The sequence below is a fragment of the Camelus bactrianus genome, chromosome 11, assembly GCF_048773025.1.
Source record: "Camelus bactrianus isolate YW-2024 breed Bactrian camel chromosome 11, ASM4877302v1, whole genome shotgun sequence".
Taxonomy (NCBI): Eukaryota; Metazoa; Chordata; class Mammalia; order Artiodactyla; family Camelidae; genus Camelus; species Camelus bactrianus.
In genome coordinates this window covers 50202310-50224788 of record NC_133549.1, presented here as the reverse complement: position 1 = coordinate 50224788, position 22479 = coordinate 50202310, and the positions used below count along the sequence as shown (strand labels likewise).

At 40.2% G+C, this 22479-nt stretch overlaps 1 protein-coding gene across 5 annotated transcripts in view; it reads left to right on the top strand.

Annotated features, from left to right (window-relative positions):
- Nucleotides 1–22353, top strand: part of LIPM (lipase family member M) — a 30134-nt gene extending 7781 nt beyond the window's left edge. For 2 of the 5 annotated variants that reach the window (XM_045507441.2, XM_045507443.2), the window contains 9 exons: nucleotides 1818–2011; nucleotides 5172–5289; nucleotides 11693–11891; nucleotides 12773–12882; nucleotides 14320–14456; nucleotides 15065–15211; nucleotides 16533–16604; nucleotides 17908–17979; nucleotides 20872–22353. In XM_045507441.2, the coding sequence (XP_045363397.2) occupies nucleotides 1818–2011; nucleotides 5172–5289; nucleotides 11693–11891; nucleotides 12773–12882; nucleotides 14320–14456; nucleotides 15065–15211; nucleotides 16533–16604; nucleotides 17908–17979; nucleotides 20872–21141 (1319 nt within the window). In that variant the 3' untranslated portion in view covers nucleotides 21142–22353. Of the gene's footprint in view, nucleotides 1–1651; nucleotides 2012–5171; nucleotides 5290–11692; nucleotides 11892–12772; nucleotides 12883–14319; nucleotides 14457–15064; nucleotides 15212–16532; nucleotides 16605–17907; nucleotides 17980–20871 lie in introns of those variants that run through there. The other 3 variants (XM_045507442.2, XM_045507444.2, XM_010971250.3) reach the window with 3 other exon arrangements.
- The last annotated feature ends 126 nt before the right edge of the window (nucleotides 22354–22479 follow it).

Genomic DNA, 22479 nt, shown 5'->3' with positions numbered 1-22479 from the left:
GTAGAATTCTTCCTTTGCCAAAATCAGTCCATAAATTCAGGAAGAGATGACTGTGTCTTCCAATGAACAGACACTGACACAAAGCTGTGGGGGTCATGAAGAGTGAGGAATACAGTAAACCTCCAGTAACTGGCCCCAAAGAAATGGAGATCCAGGAATTGTTCAACAAAGAATTATAAATAATTGTTCTAAAGATAATCAGCTACAAGAAAGCACAGATAAATAATATAATGGTACCAGGAAAACAACACAAGAAGGAAGTGAATAGTTCAACCAAGAGATAGAAAACATAAAAAGAACCAAAGAGAAATTTTGGAGCTGAAGAATGCAATGACTGAACTGAAGAATTTAGGAGAGAATTTCATATGCAGACTTGAACAAACAAAAGAATGAATCAATGAGCTCGAAGACAGATCAACTGAAATTGTCCAATCAGAGGAACCAAAAACAAACAAACAAAAATAATGAAAAGGAACAGAAAAAGTCCATAGAAATTATAGGATAAAATAATAGAAACCAAGTACACATCATTGAAATCCCAGAGGGAGAAGAGGGGGAGAAAGGAGTAGAATGGAAAGGGGAAGGCGTCTGGCTGTAAAACATTTTAAAATCCTAAAATGTCAGCAGTAGGAGCCCAGGTTCTTTTTCTAAAAACCTCACTTTGCATAAATTCAGAGTAAGCTCAGCGGCACTAAGGACATGCTCCCTCTGCTCTTCTAAATTAGGTCAGCTCCTATGCCTTACCACACATCTGAGCAGCAATGGTGGGAATGTGGAGACTGGTCCAGATAAGAGCTGCAGGCTTACTTCGTCACGCCTATGCAGTTGGCCCAGAGTGGGTGAGGCTGCGAGTGTGGGCAGGTATTTTCTTACAGACCCATCATTCCTGTTCCAGCTTTGGCTCCTTCACCAACCACATTACAAAAGTCTCTAAATGAGTGTGGCTGCTGGTAGCTCAGTTCTGAAGCGTTGAGGTAAAAGTAAAGAAATATTTCACTTTAAATAGTGATTGTCTTAAATTCTAACACATTCCTTACTTAAAATGACAATAAGTCTATTCTCCTGCCCTGTTTAAATATTTGTAGGCTAAGGAATTGCTCACCTGGCCACACAGTTGATTGAACTAGGGCTTTTGGTTCATGGAAATAACTGGGCTGCAACTCATTTCAGTTATTACAGATGATTAATTACCAGGTATCCATCAAACTAATCTCTCAGCAATCAATTGGTGATTACAAATCCAAATATAAATTTGCATACACATCTACTTAGTTGAGCTAGCTAGAAATGGCCTGAACATGGAAGAATTACTTTCTTCCAATCAAGGTTTTCATGCATCACTAAAAATAGAAAATGTCCTAAATTTTTTGACATTTAAATAAAAATACTTGTCACTACATTGATTTTTAACTGAAAGGCAGTGATCAATAAAGCCCTGGAAAATAACTCCAGAAGTTTGTGATGTGTTTTGCAGACCTCATACCTTTCTACCTATTAAAGAAAGATAAGAATTAGGGGGGAAAAAAGAAATGGATTCCCTCTGTGGTTCCTATTACCTGACGATGAACAGGGTTTTATGAGCTGCATCATATGCATGTAATTCCAGGTTGCATCAACGAAAGTGCTACCCATGAAGTTGTGTGAGGGAGTGGGAGGAGCCAGATGGCACTGGGACATCCTGGAGTATGTTTTCATTCTACATTGTGTTCTTTCGTTCCTATCAACCAAGCTTGTTTAATTTGCTTCAGAATTTGGAGAAGAAGTTACAGCTGGACAGTATACGAGTTTTTAAACCTACAGATTCTTCTGACTTATAGAATCAGCTGTCATATTGCCAGGAAAAGATAAATGCAGATGTTGGACCATGTCAAAAATCTTGTCAAGAGTGTGGATTGTCTCACACAGAACAGAGATGTGGCTTCTGATTCTGGTGGCATACTTGTTCCAAAGAAATGTGAATTCAGGACACATGCCAACAAAAGCTGTGGACCCAGAAGCATTCATGAATATTGTAAGTGGGGTTTTTCCATGTTTGGGGGGAAACAGAGTGCCTTACATGTTAATGTTTGCATCTGTGTATTATCTGCATTATATATTTACATATGGTGGTGATTTTTTGCTAGTAGAGTAGAGTTGTTAATTAATAATTATACTGGAAAGGACACTAAACTGGGTATGAGTAGACCTGGGTTCACCTCAAACAAATTCAGTAAACTTAAATGACTTAATCACTGAGCTTCAAACACAGTTTAACTTTTTCTTGAAGGCTTAGTTTCGTTCTGTGAGCAGCGAAATCATTGCGGTATCTTAGGTCAAGCTCAGACCCATAATTGTTTCCATTTTGTCTGTGCTTCTTATTCTGTCTCTACTTTTTCCAATATTAGAAAGATGTGAGACCTCACTTCTTACTATCAGGACAACCACTTGAAGTAGCGTCCTGGGCCATTCTAATCTACTGTTTTTACTCCTATTTTGAATTGGTAACTGTTGACTGGCTGAAAAAAAAAAGGGGGGACCCTTATGAATGCTAGTGAGGGCCTCCTATGAGTAAAATTCATGAATGATGTGACATTTCTAGGAATCCCAGGGAATTTTTTCAGCTTACTTTCACACTCTTAGTTAAGTTTTAATATTGTCTGCCATATGGTCACACTTCTCCCGTAGCAGACATCATGATGAAAGCTGCAGAGCTACTATTTTATTTCATCTTCACTGCCCTATGCAGCAGACATGCCTATCCCATTTTTCCAGTCAAGGAAGTGAGATTAAAAAGGTTAAGCAACTCCAATTAGGCCACGCCCGTGGTAGGCGGTAGAGCTATGACTTAAATCCAGGCCTGCCCGAACACACAGCTCAGAATTTTAATCACTGTGCAATAAACCATCCCAGGGGACAAGAGGCTGCCTCCGCCCGAGTGAGGTGAGTGTGTGTTGCTCATGCTCCGTAGGTTTATCACAGATTTCACGTGCCTTTATGCACATTTAAGACCCTTTTCATGGAGGCCTCTTTGAATGAAGTCTAAAACTCTGACAGGCCATAGAAATACTCTAAATCTACATGATGTCTGATCCCACGTTTCTTTTGACCATTCCAATAATTGACGGTCTTTTGATGGTTTGTCCAGATCGTCAGCAAATTGATGTAGGTCCTTAAGGGCCATCCTTCTGGCCCCGAGAAGCTCCCATACAAATTCCTCCGGTCACTCAGTGAAGGGAATCTCTTTAGTCACAGGCAGGACCAATCGCCCTGGGTCTCACCCACTGGGTATGCCCAGCACTGTTGGAACTTCAAGAGCCCTAAGACTAAAATCCATTGAATTAGACTCTGTTGTTGAGCAGTTATGCATTGAGAGGCAAAGTAAATTAGAAAATCATATAATCGCTCATATAAATTAAATGAAATAGAGTAAAAGTGGTTCAGAGTCTGAATGGGGTTGACTCTGTGTACTAATTTATCTGGATATAATTTATCCTATATTTTGGTATACAGCCGGCCTCATTCATGTTTTTTCCAGCTAGTGTTAACTGAACACCTGCTAGGCCCCTGATACTGCGCTATGCACTGAGGTCACACAGAGATCCAGGTACATCAAAAGCCCTGAGTTCATGAAGTCTACAATCCAGCAAGGAAAACAGACACTCAGTTACTAACCACAACAACAGTGAAATCAAAAAAGAAAACATGAAATAGGGGGATCCATTCAGAGAATTCAGAAAAGTTTTTCTGAAGAAATGTTTCTTAACCTGAAGTCTAAAAGATGACTAGGAGTTGCTTGAAGGGTGGGAGTAACTTTTAATTACAGTGGTAGCTGTAGCTCGTCGAGTTTCTACTATGTGCCAGGCAGTCTAGTGTTATTTGTACAGTATCTTTTGTGCAAGAAATGTGCATACAGTCCTTGCAATAATCCCATGGAGTATAAACCATTGATATACCTAATTTACAGATGAATAAACTGAGGAATAGGGACAGCTTAACTGAATTTCCTAAGATCATGCAGCTAGTGTATGTATTAGTATTGAAGCCAAGATTTAAAAACTTAAACAGTGGGACCACAGGCCTTTCTCTTAACTGTTATGCCCTTTGTCCTGTATACTACACTGGGCGTTTGGCACCTGGCTTTCTCCTCCCTTGTTCCTTTAAAAGCAGAAGCTGATAGAAATAATTTTCTCCTCTAAGTAACTGCAGTGGGCAGAAACTGAGGACACTTAGGAGAACTCTGCAGCTTTCTATTTTACAAAGACCTTCTACATGTAACAACTGTATAGGGGAGGGGTCCTTAACTAGGGGTCCATATACAAGGAGCAAGAAATGTGAAACCCCTGAAAGTGTATAGTGTTTCCATGTGTATATCCATTTTTATAGTTTTCCTCAAATTCACTGAGAGATCCTTAACCTAAAAATGTTAAGAACTGTAGTGGGTCCTCCACATCCAGGGATGCAAAACTTGCCAACATGCAGGACTGACGTAAAACCCCATTTTCTGTAAGAAACTTGACCATCCGTGGAGATGGGTATCCATGAGGAGTCCTGGAGCCAATTCCCCGTGGATACTGAGGAACAACTGTACTGCTCTTGAGTCCGTGGCTTTAGAGCTGAAAAGAACCTCAGACGATACATGGCCCAGGGGCTCTCATGAATTATCCTGGGACAAGTGCCCCTTTGGCTGCATTAGAACTACCTGGTCCCCAACCCAAAGTAGGCCCAGGAATATTTACGTGTAAGCACCCCAGATGTTTCTGATGTGTAGCCAGGTTTTAGAATCAGTGTTCCTTTCCAGCAGTTCTCAAACATTAGAGCATATCAGAATTTTCTAAGGAGCTTGTTAAAACAAATTGCTGAGCCCCATCCTCTGAGTTCCTGATTCAGTAGGTTTGGGTGGAAACTGATCGTTTTGTATTTCTACCAAATCTCCAAGTGGTGCTATACCCTTGGTCCAAGGCCCACACTTTAAGAACTACCTTTCATTCAATCTCCACACTAAAGATAAAGGAAATGAGAACTAGAGGGGTTGGCTAATTTTTTTTACAATAGCATCATTAGCTAGGGAAAAACAATGAATTTCTTGTCTACCTCATCCAGCATCAAGGAATCTTCTTTTTACTTTTGGATCATTGAGAATGTAGCTATGCAAAACAAAACTCAAAAAAAAAAAAAATGTGCTTTTTCCATAGAGCGAAATCATCCGACATAAAGGCTATCCCTGTGAGGAGTATGAAGTCACGACAGAAGATGGGTATATCCTTTCCATTAACAGGATTCCTCAAGGCCTGGTGCAACCTAAGAAGACAGGTATGCTTCACAATATGTCGCCCCAACATGGCTGCCTTCCCTAAAGTAAAGACTTCCCTGTGATTTGAGTGTGTAGAAGGGAGCCTGGGCTCCGGGTACAGACTGAGCCCACTGTTTCCACCAAAAGATGGCTTCAGTTCCCCCACACTCTCAATCCCCACTACCACATCCCCAATTATCTCAAACATAGTGTTTGTCTTTCAAAAAATAGCTTCAAAAGGAGTCCATTTCTTGACCCCTTCTATTCTTAATCCATTCCCCAAACTCCTCCTATGTAGTTATTCTAGAATATCCACTGATCATCTCTAAACAGACCACGCCAACCCTTGCTTATGTGGAATACAAACTCCAACATGACCCCCAGTGCCCACCATAGCACACTCTATATTCCCCATCCAAATAGCCCTTTAAATATTTAAGCTGTTTTCCAGCTTTTCACTAAAGTCTTTTAAAGAATTGGGCGCCATAGGAACAATTTTTAATTTTTGGTACATGCATCCACAGTGCATATAATCCCTTTTCTTCATATATGAGATTTTCAGCAATTGTTGGCTTTTAAAATTTTCACCTTTATTACTAAAGTGTGCCCATCCTTCATCTCTATTTGGCTTTATTCCTTTTGGTACTCTAGCTCTATTTTTTTAACAGTAACTACATTGCTCTTTATAGCAGCAACAAATGTCTGTGCTGTCATGAGCACAGATCCTAGTTCTTACTGTGTTCTTTCAATATGCCAGGTACAATGCTAAGTGCTTTACTTGCATTAGTCTGATTTAAGTTTCACAATAATCCTAGAAAACTGGCTCTCACAGAGGTTAAGTAACTTATCCAGAAAGCGTATGCTAGTACTTGCTAGTATGTTGCAAAACCTGCACTCAAATTAAGATCTTTGGCCAGTGCGGCTCGTGCTCTTAACTGACACCAGAAAATGCTGTGTGAATGCTGTCTGGCTTTGGTGTGAAGAAGCTTCAGGGTTCTACTGTATTGCAATTTACACGTGTGAAGCTTTTTCAAAACCAGTTTTTTTTTACACCAGCTGAACAGCTGTGCCTTATACATGTCCAGGATGCTCCTATCTCAGTGCCTTTGCACTCACAGTTCTTCCTCTGGACCACTCTTTCAGCAGCTGTCTCTGCAGTTCATCCTGGCCCCTCTTTCACACTTTCCCCATCACATTCTTATCCCAACTGCCCTATTTAAAATAGCAGCCCCACTCCCAGCTCTTGAGATCTAGCCCCTTATCCTGCTTACTTTTCCTAATAGCACTTAACATCCCCTGATATGATAGATATTTGCTTGTTTATTATGTCTCTCCCAAACAGAGTGTAAACAGGAACTTTACCTATTTTGTTCAAGGCCATAACCAGTGCCTAAAAGAGTGTCAAGCATGTGGCAGGCGCCAAAAACTATACGTGGAATAAATGAATAGTCTGGAGACACAGGGAGAACTTTTCACTAAGCTTCACAAATCCTGGGGGGTAAGCAGGCCCAGCTCTTCCAATCAGAGACTGTGGCATTTCCTAAGCTCGGGGGTCGCTTTCAGCCCCCCTCGTGAATGTAGTTTGTTTTCTCACACCCTGTTTATTTAGACTGTTCACGAATTACCCAAGCATTGGGTGTTCAAGGTGATCCGCCTTTCTGGTCCAGTCGGTGCAGGATACCGCCCTCTAGTGGCTCATGCTGTTCTTGCAGCTCCCACAGGCTTCAAGAAGGAAGTCTCCCAGCTTTGAGGGGAAAAAAAGATTTCTCATCATCTCTTCAAAAAGAGGGCCAATGAAATTCATACTGAAAACAACTGAAAGATGTCTATAATCTTGTGACAAAAACCTCGTTTAAATTTTACTTCATCAAATAATCACTGTCAGCTTCAAATATTTACCGTGGAAGAGAGAAATTAGGTTGGGCTATCCTGGGAAATGACAGCTTTTTAAGCATAACCTTACGTGCTCACCAGTTAGCTATAATGTAAGTGAAAGTCCATGACACTGGGGATATTTGAAGTGATATAAATTATTTAGAATCCAGTTCTCTCACTAGGTGAAGCACAAGTACAAACTGTACTGCTAAGGAGGGCTTGCCCAGCCCCAGCCGTGGCAGTGACCTAAGGACTCCAGAGGAGAGCATTGACTCACCTTGGTTTCATCACCTCATGCTGAGGTCACCTCCTTGAGGGCTGAGAGGACAAACTCGGTGGCCAGACATAGAGGAAAACCTGAGATAACTCTGCGTTCCTTTCTCCTGGTCCTGCATTCGCGGCCCTCATGTTCTCTCCCCAGAGGGACAAAATGAGGCAAACGGAATTCATGAAGATTGCCCAGATGCTGGATGAGTTTGTTATAGAGAGGCCTTTGTCCTTTATGAAACCGCACACGGACTCAGTTCACCGAATTAACAGGAACTGCCGTCCGGTAGGAGGTCAGGCAGCACACTGAATGCTTAACACGCGGCATCTCAAAACCCTGTGAGGTGGTCAGATTTGTGTCCTGGTTTTGCTAATGAGGACACTGAAGCTCAGAGAATCACTGCCCTAGAAAGTTATAGCATCAACACGACAGTAGCAACAAAGCCACTTGTTCACTACGGACTTACTCTAAGCCAGGCACCGTGGTGTGGACAGGACACTCAGGATGTGATTTACTCCTCACAAGCCCTATCGAGAGCATGACGGTTTTTCCTCCTAAAGGTTCAGCATTTTCTTAATCTTTCAGTATTACTTTCTAATGTGGGAATTTCTAAAGCCCTTAATCCTTTTATAAATACTATTTTGTTTTGATATACTTTCAGATTTGCAGAAAGTTTCAGGAATCATACAAGGAACTGCCATATCATATACCTTTCACCCTGATTTACCAATTGTGAATTACATTTTGCCCCCATTTACTTTATTATTCTCTCCCCTCTCCTATATATATTTATTTATTCACATTATGTTTTCAAAAATCTTTGATAGTAAGTTTGAGACATCATTTACCCATCAATACTTCAGAATGTATTACCTAACTTTGGAGAGGGTAAAAAAGAATATTTTCTTCTATTTCATCTTAGGTTTTCTAACTGGGCCCCTGTAAATTAGACTAACAAAAGGCAGATTAACAACAGAAAAACAAGTAGAGGTTTATTTGCAATGTTCATCTCATATACACGTGGGAGCACTCAGACATGAGTTACTCAAAAAGGTGGTTAGAATTTGGGGTCTATATACCTAAACTAGTAGGGAAAGGGAGGGAGAGACAGAGCACTTACGGAAAAGCAAATGACTTTTTTGGAAAGATAAATGACTCTTAGGAGAATAGATGGGAGATATCATCTTTAGTGACAATGTCTGAAAGTCCTGGTGCCAACTTCTTGTCTCCAAGAAGAGACTCGATTTGCTCCCAGGGAAGGGACTTGTGACAACTGAGTTCTTTTGGGAGGCTGTGCTTTTAGGCAGATGAGAGATTTCAGGGACTCAAAAGCACATAATAATTCTTATGCCAAAATGACATATTCGGAGGGTGTGTATCCTGATCCTCTTCACTAAGAATTAAGATATTCCCTTCTATAATCACAGTACACGTATCAAAATTAGGAAATTAACACTGATTGATGTTAGTATATAATCCTTAGCCCATATTCAAATTTTGTCAGTTGTGCCAAAGTCCTTTATAGCCTTTTTTTTGAAAACTGGTCAATAATCTACTCTAGGATTATACACCATATCTGGTTGTCATGTCTCGTTGCCTCCTTTATAAACCGAACAATTCCTCAGGTTTTCTTTGTCTTTTTGGTCTTGACATTTTTTTAAGAGTTTTGGAGAGTTGTTGTATACATCATTTTTCAATTTGGTTTGTCTAATATTTCTTCATGATGTGATTTAGGTTATACATTTTGGCAGGAACACCACAGAAGTGAAGTTATGTCCTTCCCACTTGTGTGCCTCTTATAATAAGCATACGATGATGGCATGTTCTAAGAATGGCAATGTTAGCTTTTTTGAAAAATATTTTCCCCAGCTTTATTGATGTACAATTGACAAAACTGTATATATTTAGAGTGTACAATGTGATGATTTGATCTATGTATACATTGTGCAATGATTACCACAGTCAGGTTAATTAACACATTCATCACCTCAGATAGGTACCTTGTGTGTGTGAGTGTTTAACATTTACTCTTAGCAAATGGTATTGCCACCATACTGTACATTAGATCCCCAGAACTTACTTATCTTGTAGCTGAAGACTCGTACCCTTTGACCAGAATCTCCCCACTTCCCCCATCCACCAGCCCCTGGCACCACCATTCTACTCTGTTTCTATAAGTTCAACTTCTTTTTTTCCTTTTAGACTTTATGTAGACGTGGGATCAGACAGTATTTTTCTTTCTATGTTGGTTTGTTTCACTTAGCTTAATGTCCTCCAGTTTTATCCATGCTGCAAATAGCAAAATTTCCTTCTTTGGCGTGGCTGAATAATATTCCATTATATAAAAATACTACATCCTCTTTATCCACCCCTTCGTAATCTATTCATCACTCAACATTACTCAGATTTTTTCCATATCTTGGCTATTGTAAATAGTGCTGCAGCGAACATGACAGTGCAGATACCTCTTTGAGATAATGATTCTTTGCCTCCGAAATATACCCAGAAGTGGGATCCTTGGGTCGTATGGTAGTTCTATTTTTAATTTTTTGAGGAGCTTCCATTTTGTTTTCCATAATGAATGTACCAGTGTACCACTCACAGTGTACAAAATTTTCCTTTTCTTCACATCCTCACCAACACTGGTTGTTTCTTCTTTTAGGTAAAAGCCATTCTAGCAAGTATGAGGTAATACATCATGTAGTTTTGATGTGCATTTCCCTGATGATTAGTGATGTCGAGCACCCTTCATGTATCTAATGGCCATTTGTATGTCTTCTTTGCAAAATGTGTATTCTGGTCCTTTGCCCCACTTTTTAATTGGATTAGTCGCTTTTTTGCTGTTGAGTAGTATAAGTTCTTTATATATTTTGGATATTAACCCCTTATCAGATACACAGTTTGCAAATGTTTTCTCTCAATCTGTAAGTTGTAATGTCAATATATTGATGGTTCCCTTTGCTGTACAGAAGCTTTTTAGTTAGTCCCATTTGTTTATTTTTGCTTCTATTACTCTGCTTTTAGTATCTTATTCAAAAAAATCATTGGTAAGTCTAATGCATTTTCTTCTAAGAGCTTTATGGTTTCAGGCCTTACACTGAAGTCTTTAATGTTAACTTTTGTGAGAGGTGTAAGTTAGGAGTCCAGTTCTATTTGGTAATATTAATTGATCATTTTGTTAAGGTGACGTATGGCAAGTTTTTTCTCCCATAAAGTTAATATTCTTCCCTTTGTAATTAATAAATAATTTGTGAGGAGTTGCTTTCAGGATATGTAAATATTCTGTATCTCTTCAAACTTTTACCCACTAATTTGAGTATCCATTGATGAGTTTATAACACTGTCAATCTTTCTATATCTATTAATTGGTGTTATACTGTAATTAAAGTTTTCCTTTTCCCCTAATTATTTGCTCATTTTTTATTGATATCAATGTTGGCTCATACATTCTTAATTTAGTCAATGCAATATAATTTATTACTATCATTGTTTATTTTGATGCTCAGACTTTCCATATTTGAATAGTGGGAGCCCTTTCAAGCTGGCTTGTGAGTCCTTTTGACATGAAGGGCCCATATAATTAAACCATTATATGTATGATATATATGTGAGAGTACATATTAATATCACAATGTTAGTAATGATATATAATCATATATAATATTATCAATAAATCAATAGGTAATATAGTAAGCATATTTGTGTACATGTCTATATGTGTGTATATTAATATGTCAATAATTATACAGATTATATAATACTGTATAATATCGTATATTAATTCTATATTAATATATAGTACACATTACTGATATAATATTAATATGCTCACTTATACACATATATAATGTATTATGTAAATAACATGTATTAGTATATAATAATATAATTACTTTCCCTTATTAACATATAATAGTTATGATTATTATATACATCTTAATCATTGTACTATTCTACCTCCCGGAACATTTCCAGTATCTTCCGAGGTGCCCAGACAAGTCAAGTCATAAAAATAACTACACAAAAGCAACAAGGAAAGCTCAGCTTTATTGATTCTTTCTCTGTGCCAGGCCTTGTGCCACCTGGTCCTTGTGGGCCATTTTATTTAACAAAAATCCCATTTTTCTCACAAGGAAATCAAGACACAGAAAGGCACAGGCTAGAAAGCAGCTGAATCAAGATTTGAACACTCAGTTGTCTCACTTGAAAGCCTTTGCACATTAGGGGATAATAAGAAAGGTGCAGGACATTTCACACCTTTGAAATTCACTGTTTCGTAGGTTCCAGGCCGGTGGTGTTACTGCAGCACGGCCTGCTTGGAGATGCTGGCAACTGGATTTTCAACCTGCCCAACAACAGCCTGGGCTTCATGCTGGCGGATGCTGGTTTTGATGTGTGGCTGGGGAACAGCAGGGGAAACACCTGGTCTCGGAAGCACAAGACCCTCTCCGTAGACCAGGATGAGTTCTGGGCTTTCAGGTACACGAACGTCTTGGGTGGAGGTGGACATGACGTCTCTGGGAGAATGGAGTAAAGAATATGGCTTCTCATATTCTTTCTTACTTCTCATAAAGTAAGTATGTAGATAACTTACTTTAGTTGGCTTCTCAGTAACCTAACATATTATCCCACAATTGTCTTCATTAGCTAGTGATTCTCTGGGGGAAGTAAACTGGGTTCCCCAAGTAGAAGGCTGGGTCTGGCAAATGGGGTGAGGATGGCGTTGGTGTCAGGTGATCGAGACTGGAACAGGAGAAGTGTAGGTCCACTTCCTTGTAGGTGGATCCTGGGATTAGCTCTTCCGTGAGTGATGACAAGGGCTTGTACCCCCAGGAAGAGATAAGACCAGGCCGTATTAACACTATCAGTGGAACTAATAAGCCTTAGGGACCATCCATTTGATTAATACATCTCTCGCACTCATACAAAAGCTTTTAATGTTTTTATTTAAATTACCTATTGAATTCCACCTGCTCTTTATGAATTTCATCAGAGAAGGGCTCCTGCAGCATCTTTGACACTTTTTATATAAATGAATCTGCATGGCCCTGTGCCATTCTGCTAATAGAGTTACAGGACATGTCCACCAGGAGGTGGAGCGTGTGCTCAGTAAATGTTCACTGAAGATGGTTATTGCTCTATGGTAACATCCAGAGAAAACAGCAGTTTGCTAACAGCCTGGGACCCCAGAGGCATCCAGGCGTCACAGGTTTGAAACAAGTCCGTTCTGAGTGTTGTGAGGGCCACAGTCACCAGCTGTTGGGGCTGACAGCTTAAGGGCATGTTTGTAAACCCCGGGGGCTGCTTTTGCTTGTTTCTGATTATAATTTTTCATACAATCTTGCCTTTTCTTCTCCTAGTTATGATGAGATGGCGAGGTTTGATCTTCCTGCAGTCATAAACTTTATTTTGCGGAAAACAGGTCAAGAAAAGATCTATTATGTCGGCTATTCACAGGGCACCACCATGGGTAGGTTTAAAAAAGAAAAGCAGTTGGTATACTCAGAAGAAAGATTAGTATATGGCGCAGAGCTGTGCCTGGGAGCAGCCTTTGCACACTTCTCTCAGATCTGGCCTTATCCTCTTCAGGGCCACGAAATTCTAGTTTTTCTCTGCTTCCCTTTCTCCCTTACAACCTGCAAATATCAGCCTAGACAGAGAGTGTACAGGCTGTTTTGAAATAGTCATATAGTATTTTAAATGCAATGACCATGCCCTGGTCATTGTATGATAGCTTTTTTCCCCCAAAATCTCCAAAGAGATCGTCCCTGTACAGTGGAAATTCAGGGAATTAGTCTCTATTTTATAGATATAGAAATGGAGGCACAGACTGACTTAACCAGGGTCCCAAAACTAGTCTATGGCAAAAATAAGAGTTGGATTCCAGTTCACTGGACAACTTGCCTACTAGATTACACTGCTGTTTGGGTTCCTGAAAAGGTAGAGATCAAGGAAAACCAGCGGAACCCTGCTATCTCAATACCCATTATGTTACAGAACATGCTTGTTGTCAATAAACAAGATAATTTCTCTAATTCTTGATTTCTTGCACTGTAGAATTTTATTAAAATTATCCCATAAGAGTCTCAGAATTAAATGAGGTAAGAACCACGAAAGTCTTTAGCGAAGTGTCTAACATATAGTTACCTCTCAATATGTATTTTCTTAAAGTCCATATTGTTGGACTGAATAATTAATTCAATAATTCTATCAGGAAATACTCATGCCAAGGCTCCACCCAAGACCTACTGAAGCAGAACATCCAGGAATGGATCTAAGTCACGTGCATTTGGAAAAGGACCCCGGGGTGATTCTGATGCTCTTGTGTAGCTAAGAATCACTGTCCTATGTGGGAGTGAGAATTGCTCAACCCACAGATCATGGCCCCCCCATTCTTGATTTAGTCCTACTTCAATAAAATGTCATAGTGTCGACAGAACTGCTCCTGAAGTTCCTTCATCCATCAGAAAAATGAAACTTTTCACCTGACTAGGAAACCTTCAAGGTGGGCAATACATTGTTATGGGTTTTCCATTTCTCCGCTGGGGCATGGAAAGAGGTCCTAGGAAGTGCCTCTGCTAAGTTCAGCTACGTTTTGTAAAATTTCAGTTTCTGACTCTCTTAAGTTTTTCAGTTTAACCAGGGTGAAAAGGGTGATACACACACACACACACACACACACACACAAATTCAGTGAGAACCTAGTACTGGGCAGTAAATATACCAGATGTCAGAGGAAACGGAGAGGAGGTTTGCTGATACTGTTTTTCCCTGACAAGGAGCTAGTAATTTCACAGGAGAATTAAAACACAAGCACACATCATTACTGAACTATTTTGATAAAAGTAAGCATTGTATTAGTTCTAGGATATTCGATGTCCACACTGACATATTTCTTCTCTTGCAGGCTTTATTGCATTTTCCACCATGCCAGAGCTGGCTCAGAAAATAAAAATAAATTTTGCTTTAGCACCCATAGCTACTGTTAAACATGCAAAAAGTCCTGGGACCAAATTTTTGTTGCTGCCTGATATGATGATCAAGGTATGTGACTCCTCAGAAAATTCCTGTCTCTGCACAGAGTCTTCCAGCCCTATTTGCTAAGACATATACTTAAATTAGAGCCACTGCTTTTAAAAAATTTTTTTCTGTTTTTTTCTTTCTTTCTTTCTTTCTTTTTTTTTAAGTGAAACTAGTTTATTTAGAGAGACATACACTCCATAGAGAGTGTGGTCTGTCACACTTGGAAAGGAGAGCAGCTTAGGAGATACACACTCCATAGGCAAAATGCAGGCTGTCTCAAAAGTGTGAGAGGGAGAGAGACAGAGAGCTGTGGGGTGTTTAGTTTAAAGTAAAAGCAGATACACACTCCATAGACAGTGTGGGATGTCTCAGAAGTAAGAGAAAGAGAGCAAACCCCAATGCAGGCTTGTTAGTTTTTATGGGCTTGGTAATTTCATATGCTAATGAGTAGGAGGATTATTCCACCTACTACGCAGAAGGGGCAGGGATTTCCAGGAATTGGGCCCCGCCCACTTTTTGACCTTTTATTGTCAGCCTAGGAATTGTCATGGCGCCTGTGGGTGGACCATGCATAGAGCCACTTCTTTCTGACTATAATGTAATGATGCTTCCTTTTCACATTTTTACAGGGATTATTTGGCAAAAAAGAATTTCTGTACCAGACCAGATTTTTCAGACAGGTTTTTACTTACCTTTGTGGCCAGATGGTTATTGACCAGATTTGCAGCCGTGTCATGTTACTCCTGGGAGGATTTAACTTGAACAATATGAACATGGTAAGTGGGAGCTTCGTAAATCCTCAGGGTCCCAAAGCAAAGCTACCAGTTATTAGTCTCACTCCTTGAGGGCGAGCTAATGCCAGGGAAGACTTAGAGAAATGATGTACTCCAAGTAGTTCAGTTTTCTTCAAATCATAGTAATGTGTGGAAAATGCTTCAACGTGGGCTGAGTGAAGGTTACCATAAGGTCATTGCTCCATATTAACTTCATAGATTAGAGATGGAAGAGGTCTGAAAGCAGTTTTGCTACAGTGAGTTAACAGATGGAAAAACCTGAGTGGAACCCAGAAGTCAAAAGAGAAGAGCCATGCATCATCCATCTCTTGTTTCTACTTGGGTCCTCCTGGTTTGTAGTTCAAGTCCTTTGATGTGCTGTCTGGGAGTTTCAGTTTAGCTTAGACGTAGCTACCAGTTAGTGGGTATCCCAGTGGGTTCCACAGGAAGCAGACTCTGAGATGGAGATTCGCGTGCACTATGACTGGGAGTAATCCCCTTGGGATAACACCCAGAGAAGGGAAGGACACAGGATGGGGTAGATTAAAAATCCAGCTGTGCTGTGGTCTCAAAGGGAGCCTCCGAAGATCCAGTAGGGGTCTGTGCAGATGGGATGACCCTTTGGAACTGTCCCACACTACAGCGGGAGGGCTGGGGCTTTACACCCTCATATCAGCCAGTCAGGTAATGCAGACAACACTAGTAATGGAGGTGGGGGGTGGACAGGGCAGCTCTCTGCACCTGAGACAGTTCCCCCAGGGAGGCCAGACAGCAGAGGGCTATCTGCCAGCAGCTGGAGGGACACGTTTTTAACTCCTGGAGACTTTTTTTCCTTTTTTATTAATAATATGATTAATAGCTACATTTGATAAGCATTTTATTATATGCCAGGCTAAATTATTCCCTATAACAGCCCTATGAGACAAGTATTATCAATATTTCCACTTTACAGATTACCATTCTGAGACATAGTGGATAAAGTAATGCTCCCTATGTCACCTAAACATTAAATAACAGAGGTGAGATTTGAGTTCAGGTCCAGTTCTAGAGTCCTCATCCTTAATTAATCAAGGAAAGTTTTTTGAAAGAAGAAATCAGATGTCTCACAAGAAGATTTTCTCAGATGAAGGACATGGATACTCAGGGATACAGTCAGTGGCATGTTTTACTTCTGCCTGTGTATCTGTTACTGTTTCATGGACAACTGCTGATACTTTAATTATCTTCCTGTTTCTTCGTCTGACACCCTGGAGATGTGATCTTCACAAGGTGCACATCTTGTGAGTTTTCCCCTGTCCCACAAACTGCTCATGCTGTGTTACAGAGCCGGGCAAACGTGTATGTTGCTCACAGTCTTGCCGGAACATCTGTGCAGAACATCCTGCACTGGAGCCAGGTAAGCATGCTGAGCCCGTCGTCTTTGCTAAGGGTCTTGGTGCACCTTGTCTGGAATAGCCGAAGGATGCCCTTTTGACAGCCCAGTGTTACGTCACGCTTATTCCAAGGTGAAATGTGAGCCTGTCAGTACGGTTTCATCTGTGCATTTGATTTAGAACATTGAAACCTGAAACCCTTCAGGAGACCCGAGCAAAGGACTGGCTCTAGAACCTCTTTAGTGGACCTTAAAAGTGTGAATTCAGAAGGTTCAGGTGAGACCTTTCTCAGTCTCTAGCCACCTCAAAGGTGAGGCTGGAGATCATGTTTCTGAATTTTCCTTTCGGCTCTTCCAGCAATACAGTGTGGTCAAGTAGTAATAAAAATGCAGAGATGGACCTAACTACCCAAAGTTTTCCCAGGAGTTCTCTGGGCTGCAGACTTCACCTGCAGTCACAGGAGAGAAGGTCCTGATTACCTGTCACAGGAACTGTCTCTCGGTGCAGTGTGGTGTGTCTGAGGTAAAATATGCAGAGTTAGTTCAAGGACAACGTGAATGCTAATTATTCTCTCACATATGAAGAAGCACTGAACCTAATATTGCTCATTATAGATGATACTATACAGTGACCCCCAACTGGCTGTAGAGATAAGGATGAATATAAGAACAGAGAGCTGGAACATAACTAACCTCAGATTCTCACCTACTAAAAATACCACTTTGCTACAAAAAAAAAAAAAAAAAAAAAAAAAAAAGGGAAGGGGGTTCTTAAGCCAAGCAGAAAGTTTTAATAGTGATGATGACATCTGTAAATCATAAATATTGATCCTCTTTTTCTAACAATTTTGCGCCTAGTCAAATTGTTCTTTGAAGGTAATTTTTACATTTTAGTAAACGGGTATGTGTGTGTGTGAGTGAGAGAGAGAGAGAGAGATTTTATGATCAAAAACAAACAAGAATTCTAAACTGGATTAAATGTTGCACTGGATTAAATTGCACTGGATTAAATAAGTGCACTGCACAACCCTAGGGGGCGCTCTCCCATCGTAGCCTATGGAGTTGTGCAGGATACCCATTTACATAGACTGCAATGGGGATACACATTCTGGAGTTACATAACATGATGGGCCAGTATTTCTGTAGTACGTTTTTCTCCCTGAAAGGACCTCATTCCTGTGTTTATACTCTCCTGAAGATTATCCTAACACCGAATGGAGGAGCAGCCTCCGCCTTTGCTCTCTGCCTCTCTCACAATTTTCACTCCCGCCCCCACCTTTATCCAGTGATGCATTTGAACGCCATGTCAATTTCTGTTTCCTTGTAGGCAGTGAACTCTGGGGAACTCCGGGCATTTGACTGGGGCAGCGAGACCAAAAATCTGGAGAAAGGTAATCAGGTAAGAAAATCGAATACCATCTGCCGAAAATATATCCTGTCGAAATGCGTGAGAGGGAGGTTAAAAGTGGCGGTTTATTCTCAAAACGGGAATAAAATACAAGAATTCAAGTAGAAAGTAATTAGTTCTGGTTTGACTCCATTTGAAAATGGAAAATGTTCAAAGCTTGGCCAAGAATGGGAAAAAAAAAGGCTTTTATAATGCAGTTGGAAAACCTTTTTTTTAATGAGACTCCCTCCATGAACAAGGCACTGGGCTTCTTAGGAAGAAGATGGGGTAGATTTAGTGAAGGGAAGGGTTGTAGTCTGTGGTGGGTACTAGAAGGATCTTTTTAAGATCCAGAAAATAAAATCAGAAAACAAACCAAAAAAGAACACCCACGAATGAGGATGGCAAGGATGAGGTTGGATCATCGCACAGTAGACAGAGCACTGAGTGACAAGTGACAATTACTGTGCTAGCCCTGGCTCTGCGCTGCTTGTGTGATCATGGCTCGGCTGCTTTGATCCTTCAGGCCTCTATTTCTTTCTCTTTAAAATAAAAATTATTGGACTAGATAACCCTTAAGTGTTCTCCCTGGTCACACTTTTAATGGATTTGTAACTTGCCAGTGAAAATATGAAAAAAAAAAGAATATTACCCAAGAAAATGTGTATGTGTAATCAATCCTTCAGAATAAAATTAAAAATAGAAGTTGTGGAGAATTAAAAGTGGATATTATGCCTTCCCGGGCATAAAACCTTCACTGAAGATGATCGGTTAGCTTGTGTGTGAATGTAAACAAATATTGACCACATAAAGCTGGAGGGAGCAGTGTACACACACAGACTGATCTCTGAGCATCTCATCTCATACTTAACCTCCACTTCTGTACGTCAGTCCAGATATAAAAGGCTAGGAGATTGGACAGACGATGTAAGGCCACTGAATAGCAAACTCTCCGTCACGGATATCAGCTAGTTTTTTGAGATCCTTTTTCATTGTCTCCTAAAATATGTCTTTAGAGAAAGTATTCCATTTCCAAGATTCATTTAATTTGTCAACATTTAACACCATGTGTTAAAGAGAAAGTGATGCATACACAGCAGGTGCCAGAAAATGGTCCTGGAAAGAAAGAGAAAACACATAGACAAAAAAGTGTCATTAGACTCACAGAGCCTTAGAGCTCTGTGACATTCAATTCAATCCCCCCCCCCTCTCCCAGTTAGATGAGAAAAGCGTGTGACTGGCTCCTTAGAATATTCCAACCTTTCATATCTAAATGACTCTACAAAAGATGGGTCTGATCACCAAATTCCAGTTATGGATAGGGTGGTGAGGGGGGAGTTTCCCCACACCAACAAGCAATTCTCCAACACCAGCGGGGTGGCCTACAATTTAGCTCAGTTCTGACACTGTCTACCCAGAGCTGGCATCAGATCCCACAAGTTGAGGGCTCAATGCCACAAGACTGTCCTCCAATTCAGATGCCAATCACAAGCCGCGGTTGTCATCGATTGGCCATAAGTAAGAGGTTTCCATGCCACCCTCCTCAGATTTGATTAATTTGCTAGATCGGCTCATAGAACTCAGAAAAGCGCACTGGATTATCAGTTTATTATATCAGGATATAACTCAGAAACTGCCAAGAGGAAAAGATACACATTCAAGGGAAAGGATGCTGAACCCCCATGCCCTCTCCATGTGTGCCATTCTCCCCACATTTTCACGTGTTCACTAACCTGGAAGCTCCAACTCCAGTCCTCTTGAGTTTTTATGGAGATTTAATTACACATGCCTGATTGATTAAATCATTGGCCATTAGTGATTGAACTCAATCTCTAGCCCATTTCCTCTCCCTGGAGGTCAGGGGTGGGACTGAAAGTGTCAACCCTCTAACCACTTGCTTGAATCCACTTCTGGAGCCAATGCCCCACATCTTGTTCCAAATGTTACCTCATTAATATAACAAAAGACACCTTTATGGCTCTGTTGCTTAGGAAATTCTGAGGGTTTTAGGAGCTCTGCACTAAAAACATGGATGAAGATCACACACATGTGTCTTATTATAGCTCATAATAAAACACATGATAATTCCAAATTCTTAAAAGCTATATAGAGAAATAAGGGCTGCTGGGATTGGAACCCCAGCTCCAGGGTGAGTGAGAAGTGGGCTTTGACATTTCTGCTGAAAGTTCTGGGTGCTGGTTAACGTCAAGAGCTCTCAGCCAGCCAGCTTGATCTAATAGTTCTGTTTGAATCAGGGAAGTTCTCAAGAACTAGGAATCCTAGAATCCTTCTTTGGGTGATGGCGGACTGGATCAGGGATCAAATCTCCCCTTGGTTCAAACTACCTGAGATCCAGTGCCACTGACTTCCCCATTTGGAGACTAAGTCAAGCTGGATGTGCCCCCAGGGCTTTCTTTAGGACAGAAAGTCCCTGTGAACACCCAAGTCTTTCTCAGTAGTTTCCATCCACTTGCCTTTCTCTGTAGAATATCTCCAACTCTGGCCTCATGAAGCTTTGTGAAATCATCTCTTAAAAGGACAGGAACATTATCTTTTAAAGACAATTTATGAGTTAAATATTTATTAATGGGAGGGAAAAGAATTGAACAAGTAATGCCTAAAGTGCTAGGCAATTGACATGTTTTCTCATTTAAACTAGTAAGTTCTTATAGATAGAATCCCCATTTCACAGATGAAGAAACTGAGGTTCAATGAGGTTAAGTAATTTTTCACCTTCAAGGAGAAGCTGGAGCAGAAACTCTTAATGGAGTTCTAGATGGCTCTAGTCTCCATGCACCTTTCATTCACAACACAGGACATATTTACCATGTTTATTTGAAAAGTAAACTATGAGTTTGGAAGTCCAAATGTTATCTGCAATTAAAAACTATTCCTTTTCTCTAGCCAACTCCCATAAGGTACAAAGTGAGAGACATGACGGTCCCCACAGCCATGTGGACTGGAGGTCAGGACTGGCTTTCAAATCCAGAAGATGTGAGAACACTCCTCTCTGAGGTGACCAACCTCATCTACCATAAGAACATTCCTGAATGGGCTCATGTGGATTTCATCCTGGGCTTGGATGCTCCTCACCGTATGTACAATGAAATCATACATCTGATGAAGCAGGAAGAGACCAGTCTTTCCCAGGGAACTTTTAGTGTCAGCTTGTGAAGCATCTGATACTGACCAGTCTTAGGAAAAAAATCTCATGGAAGATGGGGCTTGAGTCCATGAATGGAGGATTTTAAAGATTTCCGCCATTGGAAACCTACAGTATGAGTAGGAAGGAGGTGGAGGAGGGAGAGCAGAGATGCAATGTACATTCCTTCAGGTTTTCTGTATTTGGCACTAAAACTGACATTCAAATTTTTTTCAGTTAATTAAACTACTCATTGGGTGAACAGAGTTTTCATGTGTTATTATGTATTCTGCCATCTTGAAAGGTAGGTTTTACCTGACAACTAGAAAAATTATCTAGACATTCTTTATATTATTCAACTAAAGGTTCTTAAAACATTTATTTTTCTTCCATGAGCTTTATTTTTGGAGTGATCAAGTAAAATTCCACACTGGGACACAGTCAGGGGTCTTGAATCTCTGGACTGTTGTTGTTGAGTTTGACAAAATAAGCTAGCTGTTTCCACCTTATTGCCATGGAGACATAACCCCACCTCAGGAAGCCAAGCTACTTTAACCAAAAAAGAAAAAGAAAAAGAAAAATCGATGTACAGTATAGATGAAAAGGCCAAGTTTCAGAGTTGAGTGTCAGACAAGATATTTTTGTAGGATATTAATGAGTTTTCTAATAAATGCACTATGCATTGCATAACGTGTGTATGTGTATTTCTGTACCTAGAGTCTAGGCCATGCCCGTCTGAGAGTTTACAGCTTGTTGCTAGGAGACCTAATGGCTGCTAATGTCTGCCTTCAAAAATTAAAAGCTGGGAAGAAAGTTTTATAATGTCATGAATATAATGAAATAAACTATGTATTTTATCCTAAGATCTTGACAAAGTTACTGTTAGACAATCACCCCAACTCATTCACAAATCTGGGTTTAGTTCTTCAGAAAACTGTTCAATTTTCACACAATTTCAAAGACAACAGTTATAAATTACATGAGTTACTAGTATGTTAATTTTGCAAAACTCTGACACCAAATTGAAGGTATCCTGGCACCGTGTTGAAGGTAAACTGATGTGTGAAGTTTCACTTGTTTTTTTTTTCCCAGTGTCCAGAGTCACTTGGTAACACAGTTCAATGTGAATGGATGTCAAATAATGTAGTAAGAGAGCTTTAAGGGCTTTGGAATCTGTATCTACATGCTACTGCTCCCCTCACAAAATATGTGCCTTAAGGCCCTATACATAGTTCAATAAATATTCCTGGATTTGATTTTTGTTAGACCTCTGTTCTGTTCACGGAAGGTAAATCTCTCATTCTTAGACTGTATATCTTACCACACATAGAGCAGCTTAGTCCATGTCTAAAGATATTGAAGATTCAGTC